This window comes from Mus caroli, chromosome X (genome assembly GCF_900094665.2).
Source record: "Mus caroli chromosome X, CAROLI_EIJ_v1.1, whole genome shotgun sequence".
Classification (NCBI taxonomy): domain Eukaryota; kingdom Metazoa; phylum Chordata; class Mammalia; order Rodentia; family Muridae; genus Mus; species Mus caroli.
In genome coordinates, this window is record NC_034589.1 from 101673523 (window position 1) to 101694299 (window position 20777).

General features: G+C 36.5%; 2 protein-coding genes across 2 annotated transcripts in view; one reads left to right on the forward strand and one right to left on the reverse strand.

Moving 5' to 3' along the window:
* Positions 1–4979: 4979 nt before the first annotated feature.
* LOC110286749 (charged multivesicular body protein 1b-2) overlaps positions 4980–20777 on the reverse strand; it is a 34690-nt gene continuing 18892 nt past the window's right edge. The window contains exons 3-8 of the mRNA XM_021153325.2: positions 17170–17316; positions 16745–16813; positions 16551–16658; positions 14570–14613; positions 10528–10600; positions 4980–10111 (exon numbers count right to left, since the gene is read on the reverse strand). Of these exons, the coding sequence (XP_021008984.1) occupies positions 10067–10111; positions 10528–10600; positions 14570–14613; positions 16551–16658; positions 16745–16813; positions 17170–17316 (486 nt within the window). The 3' untranslated portion in view covers positions 4980–10066. The remainder of the gene's footprint in view (positions 10112–10527; positions 10601–14569; positions 14614–16550; positions 16659–16744; positions 16814–17169; positions 17317–20777) is intronic.
* Tent5d (terminal nucleotidyltransferase 5D) overlaps positions 16199–20777 on the forward strand; it is an 80848-nt gene continuing 76269 nt past the window's right edge. The window contains exon 1 of the mRNA XM_021153322.2: positions 16199–16317. The gene's annotated coding sequence lies outside the window, so the exon portion shown is untranslated. The remainder of the gene's footprint in view (positions 16318–20777) is intronic.

The following is a 20777-nucleotide window of genomic DNA, read 5'->3' on the forward strand; positions in this document are numbered from 1 at the left end:
ATAAAACATTAATAATGCTAGTCACACTAAGGTGATATATGCACACATGTGAGAGCATATACACAAAATCTACAGTTACAACAATTATCATTAAAATTGTTTAAATCTCCTTAAAATATGGTAGAACACTTAGAAAATAATTAAAACATAGTATGCTTATAAGAAAGGAAAAAATGCAAGCTGGAAGGAGAAAGGGAAGTTACACTATACATGAAGTGAAATATATTTCAGGGAGATCCTAACTAATTATAGCTAACCAGTCAACAAAGTAGCTGAAACATCATTGCAAAAAAAAAAAAAAATGCTTGATTAATCCAAATGAACGCAAACCAAAATCAAAACAAATGGAAAACAAAAGGATCAATTTAATGGTAAATATATTGTGTGTTTTCAAAATTGGCCACTTGCTTATTGACATTAATCACACCAAGGAAGAAGAGTCTAAATGTCCCAAGTAAAAGGGAGTCTGCCATGGTTGGATAAAGAAAAGTAAGATATAAAATATAAACAATAGTAAATATCTTAATCTCTAAAATTATGGAAATAGGAACACGTTAATACCATTATTCCAATAAAAACTGGAGTGCTTAATAGCTTACAACAATGCTTAAAAGTGGATCAGAAGTGCTGTCTTGACACTAGTCACTTAATATATCAATAAATAAGAGGACAGTTTTGAAAGTAGGCAGTTGGTAAGGCTGACCAAGTTCTAACAATTTACTGAAAACAAATTAAATTTTAAAGTGTCAATATATTCTTGCATGTGTTCTCTGCATGGCCAATTACAAGTTACTTAAATTCAAGCAGGTCACAAATTTTCTGACAATTTAATCAGCAGGATCTTACAGGCCAGTTGTGCCTCCCACTGATGCCATGTGGTCACATTATTCATTATATTTCAGCTAAGTGGCTCTTTGCATGCAAAAACACTTAAAACAGCAGTGTAGAATTTAAAGACCGAAAAATTTAAGGTCAGAGGATCCAGGGGAGACAGAAAGCAATATGTTCTAACTTTGAAACAAAATTTATAGCAGCATTTTATAATGCCTTTGAGTTACTAAATAATTTAGCCTTATGACAATAATATAATAAATATTAGTATTTGCTGTCGGAACAATTGAAATGAGAGAGGACATTAACATTTAATCATGGAAACAAAGGATGCTTGCAGAAGGTCTTTTGGGATGTTCAAAGTAATTCCTTGTTAAATGTTTGAAGGAAAAGTTAGTGTTCAACTGTGGTGGATTTTTATCAACGTCAGGTCATATCAATTCGTCTCAGTCTTTTGTAACAGGCTGGAACTAATGTATAACATTGTTCAAGGGCAAATTAAGGTTTCCCATGATATGTCTTAAAAGAAATCTTGATGGTTGTTGACTCTTCAACTATTTATCAATTGCATTTCAATTTTGAGTATGTAGGGCAGGGTGAAAGATGTAGGTGGATTTTTTTTTATGCTGGAGAAACTATTAATTTCATGTGTGAGATAAAGTGGTGACCCTCGAAGATAAGGTATTTCTAGAACCTAATGTCCACACACAACCTCTCTAAGGACAGTTATTTTATCTGCTCCTTTGCTGTAATGCTTGCCTTCATTTAAAGACTAAATGCACCTTCCCTGCTTTAGTCTATTTTCCTAATTACATTCTTTTTAGCATCAAGATGTGTGTGTGTGTGTGTGTGTGTGTGTGTGCGTGTTCATAGAGGTGACAACTCTTGAGCTGTCAGTTCTTTCCGTCCCTTGTGTGGGTTTTAAGGATCAAATTCAGGTCATCACTCTTGCACTATAAGTGCTCTTTACCTGCTGCACCACTTCATTGCCCACCCCTGGTTTTTAATCCCCAAGCTTGGACTCCTGTAAACAATTGTTTAAACAAGGACACACACACACACACACACATGCAATTTTACTGTATCAGGAAGCTAAGTAATCGAAGTAAGTCTTGCTCTGAGATGTGAATTTTGTTTGGTGTTCGAAAATCAATAGCAGTTTGAATTAAATGAAAAAAGTCCCTAAGCACAAAGTGTAAGAAATATGTCCCCACTTACTTCTTGGTCCAGGATCCCCTTACTTCTGATACACGCGATCTGTATAGCACAAAGGGAAATCTTAAATCACATGAACTCCACGTCTTCTAAAAAGCAGTCCTGCTGTTTAATGGCTCATGCCAAATCAAGCACATTGTTTACAGTGTGGGACACAAAGAGCTCAGATAATGGAGAAGACAGGGACAAAGAAGGGGACAGAATGTGAAATGGTAGCAAAAGCCTGGGATCCAAGATAAGTTGTTATCTTCAAATTACTGCTTAGCTATGTCACTATTCTCTGGTTTGTAATTTTTTTTATAACTTTCATTTGTACTGTATAAACAATGCAGATGTTATATAAATGGCAGCTAAAGACCTATTTCTAGCCCAAGGATTCAATAATTCTAGGAATGCCTTGATTTCTGACACTGACTCTTTATCTCTACAGGAGAATAAGACTTCACAACCTCTTTTAATAATAGGGTTAGTTCCCACTTTAAAGTGTTATATTATTTGATTCTAAAAATATTATTCATAGACAGCAGAGTGAGTATCTTTGTTTTGAGTTGACAGGCAAAGAAAATTGAGGTCCAGAGACTGACTCTGATCAATTAATGCTTTGATGTCTCAATGCTCACTGAAAATATGTCCTTAAAGTGTTCCTTTTAGAACTTTTCTACTGGGTCACATAATAATTTACATTTTACAGTAATGACGAAGATGTTGAGGCAGAAAGAAATTAACTTACTGGCCTGTTGTCTTAATTAGGGTTTCTATTGCTGTGATGAAACACCATGACCAAAAAGCAAATTAAGGAGGAAAGGGTTTCTTTGGCTTACACTTTTGTATCACTGTTCATCACTAAAAGAAGTCAGGACAGCAACTCAAACAGTGCAGGAACCTGGGGCCAGGAGCTAATTCAGAGGCCATGGAGGGATGCTGCTTATTGGCTTGCTCCTCATGACTTGCCCAGTCTGCTTTCTTATGGGACCATAATGGGCTGGGCCCTCCTCCAACAACCAGTAACTAAGAAAATGAGTTACAGGTCTGCCTACAAGTATGGAAGCATTTTTAAAATTGAGGTTCCCTTCTCTCAGATGACTTTAGCTTGTGTCAAGTTGACAGAAAACCATTCAGCACACTTGCTATAATGAAAATGACAATAAACAAATGGTTTTAAAGTACTGCAAATGAAAATTGTCAGATATGGCAAAGGTGAATGCAGTATTGCCTTTGGGAATAGAAGTTAAGGATACAAGAAGCATATTAAGTTAATAATCATACATACTTTGGGCAGGCAGATACCTGGCAAGACTGTAAACATAAATTATAAACTTGTCTTCTGGCATCTCCATCTCTACTAGTTTCCTAAAACCCAGAGCTGGACTCATCGCCATAGGTTCTACTCTCTGAAATGCAAGAGGTAGAAAAGTAGTATCCGGAGCAGAGGTTTATTATCGCTATATGTTAAGAGTGAACATTTAAAAGGTGTGATCCTAGAGAATTATATTTAAGTGGTATATTTTTGATTCAGGATTTTATTTTAAGTTCTTTTATAGGTTATAAATAACATCCTTTCTTCTTCTTCCAAACACTCACATATACCTAGCCCTCCTTGCTCTCTTTCAAATTCATGGCCCCCTTTCCCATTAATTGTTGTTAGCTTACACAAAGAACCATGGGCAACTAAGGAATGCTGAGAGCAGGACAACTGTCTTCCTTAGGGAAGAGCAATACCAAGTGGTCAGTCCTGAATCCATACAAGTACGTATACAGACTCAGCATGCTGTGCTTGGGATTTTAGGCACACACACACACACACACACACACACACACACACACACAAAGAGCAAGGGGGGATTTTAATTTTCCCAAATGAAATATGTAGCTAAGGTTCAGAACAAATGTTCTCAGCCCTGACTGACCATGAAATCACTGTAGGGCTTCTAAGAGATTAGCAAAGTGTTTAACTTCCAGAAAATTTAGCAAGAACTGGTGTTGTGTATAACCTAGACTTTTGAGAAATAAATACAATTAAATTTAAAACTACCTATTCTTTTATTTGTTTGAGATGAAGTCATACTATGTAGTCTTAGTTGTCCTGCAACTCACTATCTAGACCAAGCCAGCCTCGAACTCATAGAGATACATTTGCCTCTGCCTTCAGAATGCTAGGATTAATGGCCTCAAGTTTATTCATGATGGAAAATCATGAACATATTTATGACTAAGATGTCCTTTGTACTTTTCCACATATTCTAAGCAACACTGGGAATTTACAAAATCCTAAATATAGTCCCTATTAAAAATGAAAATAGAGCTGGGGATGTAGCTCAGTGGTAGGGAACTTGTCCAGTGGATCTAGGACACTGAATTCAACTCCCATCACTGTAAAGCCATTTAGTAAACTAAGTCTTATTAAGGCACTGATTCTCAAACTTTAGAATGTACCAACACAGCAAAATAGTCTATAGGGTTTTTAAAAGACTGTCTTTCTCCACTCATATACCAGATCTTTAATGAGGCAGTTTTTTTTTCTCTTCTCTTTGTCTAGTAATGGTAGGAGGCCAATGCCTATAGTCAACAAATACACTGCCACAACTATTCTCTGCCTGTCTTCTCTCCCCTTACTTCTTTCCTTCTTTCTCCTTCTCCTATCCCTTCTCCTCTCCTCTGCTTCCTCCATCCCTCCTCTCCTCTCCTGTCTTCTCTTTTCTCTCTCTTCTCTTTTCTTCAGCTTCCTGAGCAATGGGATTACATATATTTACCACTACTATACTTGGCTTAGTAATAATATGCTTTCATGGCAAGTTTCATGTGTAATACTGATACTGCCATTTGGAGCAGTATACTTGCAAAGACACTGAATTCATTAGCTCTATGTTTCAGGTTCCCCTCTGAAACCTATCAAAAGCTGATCTAAATGGGACTTAGTTACAGAGTACAGTCAATTTCAAATAATCATTCTAGAACTGTTTATTGAGCACTGACATATCCATCATTTACATTCTCTCCAGTTTGACAAAGATGCTACTTACATGTCAAATTCAGGTGTAAATGTACACTAAGGCTTGTCAGACATATTAAGATAGTTGAGATCTAATTCTCTCACAAGAAAAACATAGACATTAAGATGTTTTCAAGTGTGGGTGATGAAGATAAAACAAATGAACTAAGGGCAGGCAGATTGTGCTGAACCTTGACAAATGTTGAAGTAATCACATCTATGAGGGCTAAAGCAGACTCTATGTACCAAAGAGACTGACAAAATTTTTCTACAGCAGATTCTTCCCATGTCTTTCCAAAGTCCATGTCAAGCACTCCTTTCACAATACTCAGCCTTAGACTCCCAATTCCACCCCAACTTTATCCATGTGAATCTCTTCTCCATTCAAAATTTACTTGGGCTTGTTATATTTTAAATATTTTGGTAGAATGAGGCATTTGAGTTACTGAATTAGATAAGGTCATACTGAAGGATTTGGTGATACAATTCATAGTGTATGTATTTCAAGAAATTTTCATGAAAGGTATCTCCAAGGAATACCAAATAGTGGAAAATCAGAAATACAGTAAATTGTTGAGGATTGGTCTGTTGCTATGTATTGTAATGCTAAATTCTGTATCCCAAGATCTATTTGCCTGAAGTGAATTTTCACAAATACCAGTTTTTGTTGTGCAAACCGTGCTACTTTAATTTAAAAATGCCCGTAGCAGGGCAAAAGAATGGTAGGCAGGGCTTCTGTAGAGAGGAGGAAGAAGGCACCAAGGGGGTAAATCAAGGATGCATAGCCCTGAGGGCCAGTCTGTTGGGAGTAGGAGTGGGCCAGGCAGAACAGAGCAAGTGATGTCTCAGTATTACTGATGGTGAAGTAGACCAAATAGCACAGAGGGTTGATATCTGCCCAGCTCTAGTACTACATAAAGCTTATTACAAATATAAAGATTTGTAACCTTTTATTTGGGAACTAAATGATCTAAGGTGGGTAGAAACCCCCAAATAACATTTATCACAACAGTAGACAGTAAATAACTTTGTTTTCAATACACATGACAATGCAGGGAGTCGACCATTCCTCATATGCTCTCCATTTTTGGAAGTAGATAATTTAGTTTGTAGGTGGCAATGTGAATAGTGAATGCTATTATTCTATGCAACAGAGAAAGTAGTCAAAATCCTAGAGTTCAGCTCCACAGGTGAGTTGGGCCTGATCTTGTAGAGATCACTTAGTATCTTCAATTGCAGTTAAATAAGAATTTCTTGCCCTGCCTCCCTTCAATCTCAAAAACCAAATTGCCATAGCACATAGCAAGTACACTCTCAATTAGTATTAGAGAAATGAATAGCCAAATAATGATTATGATTGTGAAAAAATACACTATGAAATCATCCCATGAAAAAATAGTATGAGTTATTATAACTTCGAAAAATATTTATTCATGCATGTCTGAGTGCACATGTCATGCACCATATGTGCACAAAAACCCATAGACATTAAAAAGGGGGGTTGGATAGTTATGAGCCACCATGTGGGTGTTGGAAACTGAACCCGAGTCCTCTGCAAGAACGTACAGTACTCTTAACTCTGAGCCAACTCTCTAGGTCCTATTAGAATTTTTAAATGGGACTCTTTTTCAGTTTATCTCAAAATCATTAGCAACAAACATTATTATTAATCCATAGGAAGCTGGCAAGCTTACTTCTGTCAGTCTATCATTTCATTTTGCTTTCTCCCAATACTACAGACGCTCCTTCCTGAGAATTTCCTAAAATCCACATCTCTTCTCAGAGTTACTCATTTCTTCTTCTCCAAGTGGCATTTGTAAGCAATCAATTAACCAGGTAAAATAGCCTAGTCCATAACGGTACATAAAATGGTTCACAGGCAACCAGATGGCTTTAAGCATTAAGACACGTGAAGAAATGGAGAATTATCATCAGCCTTTTTATCCAACAGGGGAAGGTGCAACAAGATGTTTTAAGTATCTGATATATATGTTCAACCAAATGATACCATCACATGCTTAGGTTATTGGTTTAGGAATAAAGTCTAAGAGGTACATTTTCATTACATTGATAAAAGAATGAACAAATGAAGGGAAAAAATAAAACTTAGCGTCCATTAATGTAGTTTCTAATTTTAAAACTTGTGTGCATGCAATGGAATGTGTGTGGAGGTCAGAGGACAATTTGCAGGAGCTTGATCTTTACATCTACCATGCGGGTCACAGGAACTGAACTCAGGTTGCCAGGCTTGGTGGCAAGGGCTTATATCTACTCAACTATCTTACCTGCCTCATCAATGTGTTACAAATATTTTTTGAGATGTGGTCTCATAGTGTATCTTCAGCTAGCCTGGAACTCACAGCCTCAGTCTCCTGAGTGCTGACATTAAAGGTATGTGTGACCATGTCCAGTATATCTTTATTTTAAAATTATGTGTGTGTCCGTGTGCATCTATACACATGAGTTCAGGTACCCTGTGGGAACCAGGAAAGGTCACTGAATCCCCAGGAGGCAGATTTACAGGATGTTGTGAAGTAACTGATGTGCTGCTGAGACACAAAGGCAGGTCCTCTTGAAATGGTAGTATGAGCTCTTAACTTTACAGCACTGATATTAATATTTTAAAAGGTAAGTCTGACATGGTTGCAACATAAAAGAATGAACAGCTAGGAGTGGAGCTAAGTGGTAGTAATAAATCTAACAATTTTTATTCAAGTTAAAAGAACAGAAACTATTTAATTCATACCAACAGAGAACACATTCTTTATGTCATAAATACTATTGTCCATCAAATCTCTTCTATGGATATCTAGGGTATCCCAATATAAACTTTGGATTAATGTTGCAGAATTTTCCTAGTTATATAATAAATTGTCCATTAAAAGGTCTTAAAAATTAATGAACAGTCATCATTAAATTACTGGCTAAAAACTATAATGATTTAAACTTTACAGTGGATGAAAACCGAGTAAATATTTATTGTTTCTCTTTACATAATGTTCTGACATGAATGAGTCTCCTATAGGCTCACATATTTGAAACTTTGTTTACCAGGTGGGAAGGTTATGGTACAGGTCATTGTACAAACTCTGTTGGAGGAATTATTTCACCAGCAACAGTCATTGAGAGTGTACTGTCTTGCCACACTTCCAGCTGGCTCTTTCTGAGTCATGAGTACGATGGACAGCATGATCTCTCGGCTTCCTCATCCTGCTACCATGCCTCCCTGCCATGGTGCACACTTTCTTATCCCTCTGGAACTGTAAGCCAAAATAAACTCTTCTATTTTATAAATTGCTTCTGGTCATGGTGCTTAATCACAGCAACAGAGAAGTAACTAATGTAGAAGATGGTACTAGAGAGTGAGCTATTAAATCAGGCAGCAAAGCTGGAGGAATTAAGCCATCCAAGCCCTCGGAAAGCAGTCCCAGACATCCCACACAGAGCTACAGGATTTGTTTATATGTATGTCTTGTGAGCTTTCAGTCTCTCTGTAGTCCAGTATTTCCTTATCATGTCCCCATTCCTCCCTTCTAAAATGATAATGTGTAACCTGTGCCATCGTATGTTGGAAGTATATTATTTGCTTTTAGATTTTATCAGTGGCTAGAGATTGTCTTGAGTCTCACAAGATATGCTGGAATTTCAAATAGTATTGAGAGTGAGAAAGACCATGGACACCTTTAGCATCAGAGTAAATACATTTTGCATTATGAAATGGCCATAAGTCTATGGAAGCCAGGGAGAGGAATGTTGTGGTCTGAACGAGAAATTTTTCCATAGACTCATGTAGTTGAATAATTGTTTTCCAGTTGGTGGTGCCTTATGGAGAAGGTATGGAGATATGCAACCTTACTAAACGAAGTATGTCACTGGCTTTGAGAGCTTCTAGGTCTGTCACACTGGCAGCCTGTTCTTTCTGCTTTGTGTGTGTCATTAAACATGTACCAGCTCAGCTTCCTGCTCTTGCTGCCACACCTCCCCACCATGATGGAGCCCTCATTTCCCTGGAACCATAAACCAAAATACTTTCTTTCTTCCATAAGTCACTTTTGAGCAAGGTTATTTATCATAGAAACAGAAAAAATAACTAATGTGCATAACAACCCCCACCCCCAAATCATAGAAAATGAGCTGGATATGGTGGTATATACTTAGAGACAAAGGCTGGAGGCTCCTGAGTTTCAGGGTACTCTGGGCTATATATTTCTGCCCTGTCTCTAAAATAAACAAGCAAAACAACAACAACAACAACAAAACAAAACAGAGGCTAGACACATGGCTCAGGAGTTAAGAGCACTGGCTGTCTTGTAGAAGAGATGGGTTTGAATCCTAGTATCCACATGTTGGCTCCCAATTGTCTATAGTTCTAGTTCCTGGGGAATCCAATGTCCTCTTCTGGCCTCTGTGGGCACCAGACACACAAGTAAGTACACAATTAAACATGCAGGCAAAACAACCATACATACAAAATAAAAATAATTTTCAAAAATCCCATGGAAATTGTATAGTCTATCTTGTGATACTTAAAATAAGATGGTCTGGGTTATGTGAACATATTAAATGAACATGCTTTCCTGTTTTTATTTTTACAAAATCAAATTTCATCACAGACAATAATTGAAAGTTACTTTCAATAAGTAAAAAGAAAGACTTTATTCTATACATTATTCTGACAAAATTACTTTACTTAGCATTACTTTGGTGCTAGATGTTTGCTCTAATATTTGCGGAAGATGTATAATATACAGAAAACTAATGCTAGCTTTGCCAAAGACATCTAGAAAAATACGTCCCTCACACTTTTACACACAATATATAGAACTATAAAATCTGCCAATGTGGAAATTCCTTGGAATTTCTCAATGCACTGTGAAATACACAAGGCAAAAGAAAGCATCTTATAGAAATGATGTCCAAACATCCTGTCATGTATGATGTTTTTGTAACTAGAATACACCTTATCTATAGACACACACACAAATGATGGCTCAGAAATATGTGGAGGAACAGAAGCACCAGTTATTTAAGTTACACTTGATCACGAAGACGAGCAAGCCTCTGTGACAGTTCATCCTAGAGGAAGCCAAATTTACAAATTATCAAAGGCTGTAACAAATATTAGCCACAAAATTTTAATCTCCTTCCATTGTAAATACAATTTAAAGGCTTATGAAATATATATAAATGTTAGGCAATTAGTTTTTTAAATATCTCAAAAGAAACTGAACTTAGAGCAGTATGAAGGTTAGCAAAACAATGTAAGAAATGAAATGTGCATGCAAATTGAAAATGCCCACCATTACAGAGCTAATGGATTCTCATATTTTCTTTATTTATAATGATGTATCATGGTAGAAAAATACTCTTCATAAAAACGTGAATATGTTTTCTTGTATGCAAATACATATGTTGCATATAAATCTACATTTCCTAAATTTTAATTTAAATATAAATCAGGCACATGAATTAAAATAAAATTCGATCTCTACCTGCTCTGTAGAAGCAACACTTGCACCAACAGACCCTGTCTGACCCTGTGGTAGTTCCATATTGAGATCGAGGCTAAATAAAGACAAAATTAAAAATAATCAGAATCAAAGAATGTTATATATATATAGACATTTTATAATAATCATATAGGCACTGCAAACTTGAGCATTATAACCTTTTATTTTAAGTAAAAATAAAACCATGTTTACCTGTAAATGGAACTTGAATGTCTTCAAAATTATTTTGAATATGTGACTGATGATTTTTAAGTATTTTCCTTGAGCTAAAGAAGCTTTAGGATCCAGATTAGTTTAGTGTTATATTCCAGAATTCTCTTAGTAGAACCAATAATTTCTCTTTTTTGATTAAAAAAATTTTTAGATTTTTCCATTCTATTTATTTTTTATTTAGTTTCATTATTTTTAAATCCAAAGCATAATTTTCCATTTATTGAAAATAGATTCCTCTTTCATACAGTATATCTTTTTTTTTAATTTGTTTATTTATTATATGTATGTACACTGTAGTTGTCTTCAGACACACCAGAAGAGGGCGTCAGATTTCGCTACAGATAATTGTGAGCCACCATGTGGTTGCTGGGATTTGAACTCAGGACCTTTGGAAGAGCAGTCAGTGCTCTTAACCTGCTGAGCCATCTCAGCCCCTCTTTTTTTTTTTTTTGGTTTTCGAGACAGAGTTTCTCTGTATAACGCTGGCTGTCCTGGAACTCACTTTGTAGACCAGGCTGGCCTCAAACTCAGAAATCCGCCTGCCTTTGCCTCCTGAGTACTGTTATTAAAGGCATGTGCCATGCCCAGCTCATACAGTATATCTTGATTATGGTTTTCCCTCTGAGTTCATCCCCACCTTTTCTCCCCCTTTCTGTCTCTCATTAGAAAATAATCGCCAGTATATATAAGTGACCCTAAAAAATTCCACCAGAGAACTCCTAAACCTGATAAACAGCTTTAGTGAAGTGGCTGGATATAAAATCAACTCAAACAAGTCAATGGCCTTTCTCTATACAAAGAATAAACAGGCTAAGAAAGAAATTAGGGATACAACACCCTTCTCAATAGTCACAAATAATATAAAATACTTTGGTGTGACTCTAAGGAAGTGAAAGATCTGTATGAAAAGAACTTCAAGTCTCTGAAGAAAGAAATTAAAGAAGATCTCAGAAGATGGAAAGATCTCCAATGCTCATGAATTGGCAGGATCAATATAGTAAAAATTGCTATCTTGCCAAAAGCATTCTACAGATTCAAGGCAATCCCCATCAAAATTCCAACTCAATTCTTCAACGAATTAGAAAGAGCAATTTGCAAATTCATCTGGAATAACAAAAAACCTAGGATAGCAAAAACTCTTCTCAAGGATAAAAGAACCTCTGGTGGAATCACCATGCCTGATCTAAAGCTTTACTAGAGAGCAATTGTGATAAAAACTGCATTGTACTGGTATAGTGACAGACACGTAGACCAATGGAATAGAATTGAAGACCCAGAAATGAACCCACACACATATGGTCACTTGATCTTTGACAAGGGAGCTAAAACCATCCAGTGGAAAAAAGACAGCATTTTCAACAAGTGATGCTGGCACAACTGGCGGTTAACATGTAGAAGAATGCAAATTGATCCATTCCTATCTCCTTGTACTAAGGTCAAATCTAAATGGATCAAGGAACTCAACATAAAACCAGAGACAGTGAAACTTATAGAGGAGAAAGTGGGGAAAAGTCTCGAAGATATGGGCACAGGGGAAAAATTCCTGAATAGAACAGCAATGGCTTGTGCTGTAAGATCTAGAATTGACAAATGGGACCTCATAAAATTGCAAAGCTTCTGTAAGGAAAGGACACCCGCAATAAGACAAAAAGGCCACCAACAGACTGGGAAAGGATCTTTACCTATCCTAAATCAGATAGGGGACTAATATCTAATATATATAAAGAACTGAAGAAGGTGGGCTCCAGAAAATCAGATAACCCCATTAAAAATGGGGCTCAGAGCTAAACAAAGAATTCTCACTTGAGGAATACTGAATGGCTGGGAAGCACCTGAAAAAATGTTCAGCATCCTTAATCATCAGGGAAATGCAAATCAAAATAGCCCTGAGATTCCATCTCACACCAGTCAGAATGGCTAAGATCAAAAATTCAGGTGACAGCAGATGCTGGTGAGGATGTGGAGAAAGAGGAACACTCCTCCATTGCTGGTGGGATTGCAAGCTTGTACAACCACTCTGGAAATCAGTCTGGCAGTTCCTCAGAAAATTGGACATAGTACTACTGGAGGATCCCACAATTCCTCTCCTGGCCATATATCCAGAAGATGTTCCAACTGGTAAGAAAGACACATGCTCCACTATGTTCATAGCAGCCTTATTTATAATAGCCAGAAGCTGGAAAGAACCCAGATGCCCCTCAACAGAGGAATGGATACAGAAAATGTGGTACATTTACACAATGGAGTACTACTCAGCTATTAAAAAGAATGAATTTATGAAATTCCTAGGCAAATGGTTGGACCTGAATGGCATCATCCTGTTGAGGTAACCCAATCACAAAAGAACTCACATGATATGTACTCACTGATAAGTGGATATTAGCCCAGAAACTTAGAATACCCAAGATACAAGATACAAAGCACATGAAACTCAAGAAGAATGAAGACCAAAGAGTGGATACTTTGCCCCTTCTTAGAATTGGGGACAACAGACACATGGAAGGAGTTACAGAGACAAAGTTTGGAGCTGAGATGAAAGGATGAACCATCTAGAGACTGCCATAAGGGGGATCCATCCCATAGTCAGCCTCCAAAGGCTGACACCATTGATTACACTAGCAAGATTTTTCTGAAAGGACCCAGATATACCTGTCTGTTGTGAGGCTATGCCGGGGCCTAGTAAACACAGAAGTGGATGCTCACAGTCAACTATTGGATGAATGAATCACAGGGCCCCAATGGAAGAGCTAGAGAAAGTACCCAAGGAGCTAAAGGGGTCTGCAACCCTATAGGTGGAGCAACAATATGAACTACCCAGTACCCCCCAGAGCTCTTGTCTCTAGCTGCATATGAATCAGAAGATGGCCTAGCAGGCCACCAGTGGAAAGAGAGGCCCATTGGTCTTACAAACTTTATATGCCTCATTACAGGGGAATGCCAGAGCCAAGAACTGGGAGTGGGTGTGTAGGGGAGGGGGGAGGGTATCGGGGACTTTTGGGATAGCAATGGAAATGTAAATGAGGAAAATACCTAATAAAAATTAAAAAAGAAAATAATCGGTTTTTAAGGCTTAAAAAGTAAATATAACCAAATAATCTATACTAAAGTGAAGCATGAACCATCACATGGAGGTTGGACAAGGCAACCCAGCAAAAGGAAAGGAGCCACAAGATCAGGCAGAAGTATCAGAGACCCGCTTTTTTATATACTCAAAAGTCCTATAACAATACTAAGCTGAAAGCTGTAACATATATCCTCAGGACCTGGTACAGACTGTGTAGGTCTTATGCTTGTTGCTTCACCCTTTGTGAGCTCATATGAGCCTTGCTCAGTTGATTCAGGGGACCTTGAAGTACCAAGGATTTCATCCAACTACACAATGGGGTTTTTTAAAGACTTAATGCAGTTGCCCCAAGTTCATATCACCCCAGTGAATGAGATAGCATATGTGTAGATCTAGGGCCGTTGTTTGTTTACCTGTAAGCTCCGCGACCTTAATCTTTATTGTACTTGCCATTATGGTTTGAAAATTCACATTTGTGTGTGTGTGTGTGTGTTTAGAAAAGGGGGGTAACTGTTAAAAGACCTTGAAACAGTATCTCTATAAAATGTCAAAACTCCAAGCTGGGTTTAAAGACAAATTTTTCATTCCATAGCAAATTTTTAGAAGAACTTATGTTTTTTCAGTCCAGGGCTTCACATATACTAGGCAGAAACTCTGAGCAAAATTCTAACTTCATATTATCAACATGTAAGATCTCTAAATGTCAAATGCAGATTATTTAAAAGGATTTGAGTGAAAGGACCTTACCCAGCTTCATCTGCCATTTCCTGAAGCAGCATATCCACTTGGTTCTAAAATAAGAAAACATGAATTCATAGTTTTGTAGTATTAGTTGTTGGATGGCTTTTGGGTTTGGTTTCGCTTGGGAAACTTATTTTTAACGATTAAAATAGGGGCTATAGTAATCATGTCTAGAGGCTCACAATTGGCTTTAACTCCAAAACCTGAAGGATATTAAAGCCTCTGTCCTCTACAGGAACATGTTATCACTAGTACACACTTCCCTCACGCCCACATAATCAAAAGTAAAATAATAAAACTTTTGTAAAATAAAACAAACAACACACACACACACACACACACAAACACACACACACAAACTCGCCCTTCAAAACTTTTAAAACAATCCTTTAAAAATATTTTGTGTCACAAGAGGGCGCTACACCATTTCAGACAGCAACTTGAATGTTAAGCTTTTATTTTATTTTATTTTATTTTTACGGGAAAATATTTATTCAAAAGAAATATTAACAAATTATTTTATATTCTAAGCTACAAGGAAATAGCAAAACATCAAAGAGAGGACAAAACCTGAAGAAAAGCAGTTTATTGTCTTTCACTTTAACTTGATAATAATTAATTGACCAGGCCCTGTCTTGGCCTGTTTCCCCAACAACCTTTTCTAGTCTATAGTTCCCTCATAATTCTGGGCTAAAATCACCTTTCTCCTCAGGGTCAGAGGTTAAAGGTTGCAGATGTGCTTCTCTAGGGCTCTTAGTGGCTGAGGCAGATGTGCAAATGTAAATGTCTGATAAGTTTCTTTACTGAGGGAAACCATTTCTCACTGGTGATAGTGACAGTGGAAGGGGACGGCCCTAGAACATTTAAGCTGTGGTACTTCAAGGGCTGATGCAGGCAGCCTAGTGTGTGCTCCTGGTCCCTTCCTTCCCTAGCTCCAAGTACTATAAAGTGGTAGGACAAGCTGTCTCTGTTCTTTCGGGAATGTTAAGTTTTAAAGTCTAATACTGAAGTTGTCTGAACAATGCTGCCAGTCAGACTCACATCTCTGAGTAATGTAATACTGCATGGGAGTGAACCAACTTATAAAGCTCCAGTATAACCCAGTTTGGTTGTATGTAATAAATTTAAATTAGCTTAGTTATTCTATAAAATAATACAAATCTGGTATTATATTGACTTTTGACAAAAATATTAACAGACAAAATATACTTATATTATGTATCTATGGCACAGAACCCTATGTGGGTTTAACTGTAGGCTTAGCCATTTGCAAAACATAAACAATCAGAGAAGAACTTGTGCCCATAATTTAAAGACTTTTCACCTTATTAGCATTTCAACAATTCAGAAAGTGAACTACACCACTTATATTGTGCTAGGCATTACTCGTAATTAAAAGGCAATTAATATTGTATGAGATGTATGTATGTTATATGCAGACTCTAGACTAGACTGGAGCAAAAATATCAAATGTTTAAGTATATATGTGGGCACTGAGTTAAAGATTAAACAATCTATGTATCAAAATATCATGTTACCCAATATTATGCCCCTATTAAATTTTGTTATTAAGATAAGAGTATTAGCCAGCATGTGGAAACAGGTTCTAGATTCTATATATGTGATCTAATAGAATCACCAGAATTCCAAACCATACTCGGTGCTAGGTAACATTATCCTCTAAAACATTCTTAACTATCTGAGGGCAGAGCAGTAGCAAGCTTACCACCTGCACTTGGGCTATGTTTCTCAAGGTAAGGAGATGATTTATATTCATAAAACCATTATATTTTAAAAGTAGGTGATTTGTGCTTCGACAGTGGTTCCCACTATGCAACCCAGGCTGGCCTGGAATTTACTCCATGGCACAGGCTGGTCTCAACCTCTTAGAAATCTTGCCTCAGCTCCTATGATAGCAAGCATGTGTCACTATGGCCAGATCAATTCAGCTTTAAGAAACCACTGAAAGTAAAGCTGTTACTCTTACCTGTGGTGTCGTAAGGGTCGTAGTGCTACTCATTGTATCTTCCATTTGCTGTGTCTGAACATCCAATGTTTCAAACTGATGTTCAAATTTGTCCATTAAGGCAGAAATCTATAATGATATGGTCGTTAGAAAAATGTTTTCTGAAAAGACCTTAGCTGAACATCATGTGAGAATGGTACTTCTTTATAGTTTACCTTTTCAAGGTTCATACTCCTCAATGTAGCATCCATAGATTTAACCACACCTGCCATGGATTTTGTCACCTATGTGAAATTCAAAACCTGTTTAGCAACATGTAAACTTGTTAATCTTTAAAGTACACTGTTAATATATCAACTTAGGAAACTTGTCCATAACTTCCTTCACAGTAAAACGACATTATGCATCTTGGTATAGGTAATATTTTATATTATTTATGTTACTTAGTAAACAGCTAATAAAAATGGTTGAAAAGTCCACTGCCAAAATAATTTTCCTCACTAAATCCAATTTTCTATGACGTCCTTTATTTACATCCTATAATATCATGCAAAAGACACAGACTTGTGGTTTATGTAAATCTTCTTCTTCTCCTTAAACTCTGTCAGTATTACTTTGATTGACAGATGTTTGCTCTTACCTTGCCCATTGTTACTGCAGTTTGAACTCTGGCTGCCACAGCATCAACCCTAGCACTCATTCTCAAGAAATTGATTGCTTGGTTTTTTTGACGGATTGCATTTTCAGCATGTATCCTTGCAACTTCTGTATTGCCCTTCTGAATGGCCTGTTTTAAACAAGTAAAATAGTGTTGGAGAAAAATAACAAACCAAGATACCAGTGAAGACAAGGAATAAAAGTACACATATTGTAAAAACATAAATGACACCATATTAACTCTAGTTTATAAGAACTTTTAATTAGTTTTTGGATAGCTAATTATGATTAAAATAATAAAGGAATAATGTACAATCCTATTTTCTTTTTAATCTCATGATTAGAAAATGCATGTGTATTAAAAGTTTAAGATATTAGAATTTGCTGCACATGGCACATACTTTTAATTCCACAATCAGGAGGCAGAGGCAATCTGACTCTGAATTTGAGACCCACCTTACCTACATATGAAGTTCTTCTGCTACATAGTGAGACCTTGACTAAAAATAAATAAATAAATAAATAAATAAATAAATAAAAAACCCTAAAAGTTAAAAATTGATCCTAGATACAATTTCCATGCTAATTTCAGTATAATTTAGTATATACTATCCTACTATTTAAACATATTTTTATATGTAAATTACATAGCTTATAGCAAAAGCAGGTGCATAGAATACACTGTTTTCTATCTTGTTTTCTCTTGTGTGAAAAAAAAAATCACCTGAAGTTAAAACAAAGCTACATCATTATTTAAAAAACTACCAATCATACATAAAGTGATTCTAGTTATTACATAGATATTAAGCAGTTTCTGTATGTTTCTACTGTATGAAAATGCTATACGTAACAGGAATCCAGCCTTTTCCTGGTATCATCCACAGGATCAGGGATAACATTAAAAGAAAAACAAATTTATCTACAGAAAAAACATTAAATAAAATGAACAGTTCAGACAGTTCTAACACAACAAAGTAGAATAGGTAGTATGGAAGTAAGAGAAATTCAAGAAGGAGATCCCAGTTTTTCAATAAAATAAATAGCAATTTTATAACTCTCCTAGTATATGTAACTTTACATACTTTACAAATGTTTTCATTAAGACAAATATCTGGATATTGAATTACTGGATACAGATATACATGCAAGCTTAGCTTGAGCCTCCTGAATAGTTGGGGTTGCAGGCATATACTACAGGTTTGCCTTTCACTCACGCATACATCTACTGCCTTCCAACAATAATTGCCTCCTTGACTGAAGCATTTCCTACTGTAATATATTCAAGGGATTTTGTTGGTTTTATGCCAGTTTGTTCATTTTAGCTGATTAAAAATTCCTACAAAAGAAACACCTGCACGTGAATATAGAATTAAAGTCGAAAATAATACCTTATATTAAAAAGGCTTTCTCTCAACCCAGTCACTCACTCTCTGAGAGCCTAGCATCTAGCAAATACAATGCAGTATTTTAGGCACTGGGAATTTAGCAGTGAACTCAAAGAAATCCCTGGGTTTTTACGGAACGTACAATCTAAGCACAGCCTGATAATAAGTAAGATGACTAGAAAATGGTAAAGGTGGCAGGTATATAAGGCCTGCCTTATATAAAGAATATATGCCTTTATTCTAGCACTTGGGAGGCAGAGGCAGGGAGGCAGGGCAATTTCTGAGTTCAAGGCCTACCAAGGCTATATAGTGAGACCCTGCTTCGGGGTCAGGGGATGGGAGTAGTAGCAGGTGTCAGGGAGAGAAACAAAATAATATGACAGTGAAAAAAGAAAGGCTATAAATCTGAAAGAGAGTAAGGGGATATATGAGATGACTTGAAAAATGAGAAGGGAAGAGTAGTGCAATTATAATCTCAAAAATTAAAACAAAATATTTCAAATAATAAAGAAAAGTTAGGATTCTGATTCTTGAATTTGTAGACCCTGAAAAGGACTTTTAATGTAGTGAGCTGTGAGGAAACATATGAAATATAAAAAGGCTTTTCTATCTTAGTGAGAGGAAGGAAGCATGGCAATCAAGTCCTGGATATTTAGCGTAGCAAGCAGAAAAATGCCAGTGAGAAGAAACCCAGCTAGGGGTGGGTGGGCTCAACACAACTAAAGAAAGTCTACAAAATGGTCAATCAGAAGTGAAATCCAGTAATCAATCAGATATGGCTTTGGAGACATTTTAAAAAACTTGGAATTTTTATTTGGAGAGAAGAGATGAAGACAAAGTTCTGAGCAGAACACTGACACAAGTTACTACTTCTGTCTTTCAAATCCTTCCTTTGGCTATGGGACTGAGGTGTAGCTCAGTGGTTCAGTGGCCGAGTGCTTGTCTTGTGGAGCAATGGACTTGATTCCTAACACTGAGGGGAAAAGGAAAAAAAAATAAACTAAACTAAAACAAAAGCATTTTGGGAACAGAGTCAAAACAAAGAGGGCAATTTGAAGATTATTTGTAGTAAGTGATGAAAGATAAAGATGCCCTGGGTGGAGATAAATAAGTACACTGAACTTGGTAAGAAATGACCAGATTCTAAGTATCCTTTAAAGATTTGAAATGCTTTTAAAAGATTTTTGAAGGGTCAGCTGTATGTATGAAACAAAGTTAAGCATAATGCTATTTTAAGGCTGTTTGTTTTAAATGAATGACACAAAAATGCCTTACAGGCACACAGCAACACTGTACTGGAGGATGGCATATAAGGAGCTCTGTTTCAAGTGTAATTGTTTTCCCCTTGGTGATCTGAGTAGAAGCAATAAACAGTTGCAAACAGGAATCTTCAGTTTTGGTATGCTGGCTAGGCTAGATTTATTCATCATCATGAAAATAAAGCTAGAAGTCTAGGTGAACTCACTTCTGGAGTCAACTTAGGCTAGAAATGCAAAAGGAAACAACAGCTTGAAAAGTAGTGAATGTGATTTCCTAAAAGTGAAATCAAAAAAGGGATTGAAGGAAGGGGTAAGGAACTCTTAACAGATGTTATTGGTGGCTTTGATAAACTGTGGATTAAGAACTGATGATTGGAATGAGCAGTATAAACATGATTGGTTTCCATTTTTGGTTTCCATTTGGGGAGAGATGTTAACTGTAAACAAAGAATAAAACAAAACACCCCCAAAATGGAAGAAGGTGGAATTATAGTTAATAAAAATAACTGGCTCTTCAAAGGGTTTTGCAAATAATAAAAGAGTGGGCGGAGCATGAAAGGTACTGGGCCTAGAACTTAATGGTCAGTTGTTTCCCGAGCACCAAAATCAAATAAATGAACTCCCAAGGCCCCCCCAAAAACCCTTAGATAACAACAGAAACAATGACAGAGCATCAAGAGGCAATAAAATAACATAAAATAAAACCCCAAACAAATAAGCAAAACAACAGCGACAACAAGAATACTCTTGCATTAGAGCTTTTTAAAAACTTAAGGTTGAATACGTGGTAATACAATTGATTTAGCACACAGGAGAAAATTGATAATGTTAAACAGATTATTACATGAGTAAGGATGATTGGTTGAACAGGCCTCAGCACAGAGGAGCAGCAGACTCCTTTTAATTCTTAGAACCATGGCCAGTTCATCTATTTGTAGAGGAAGGAA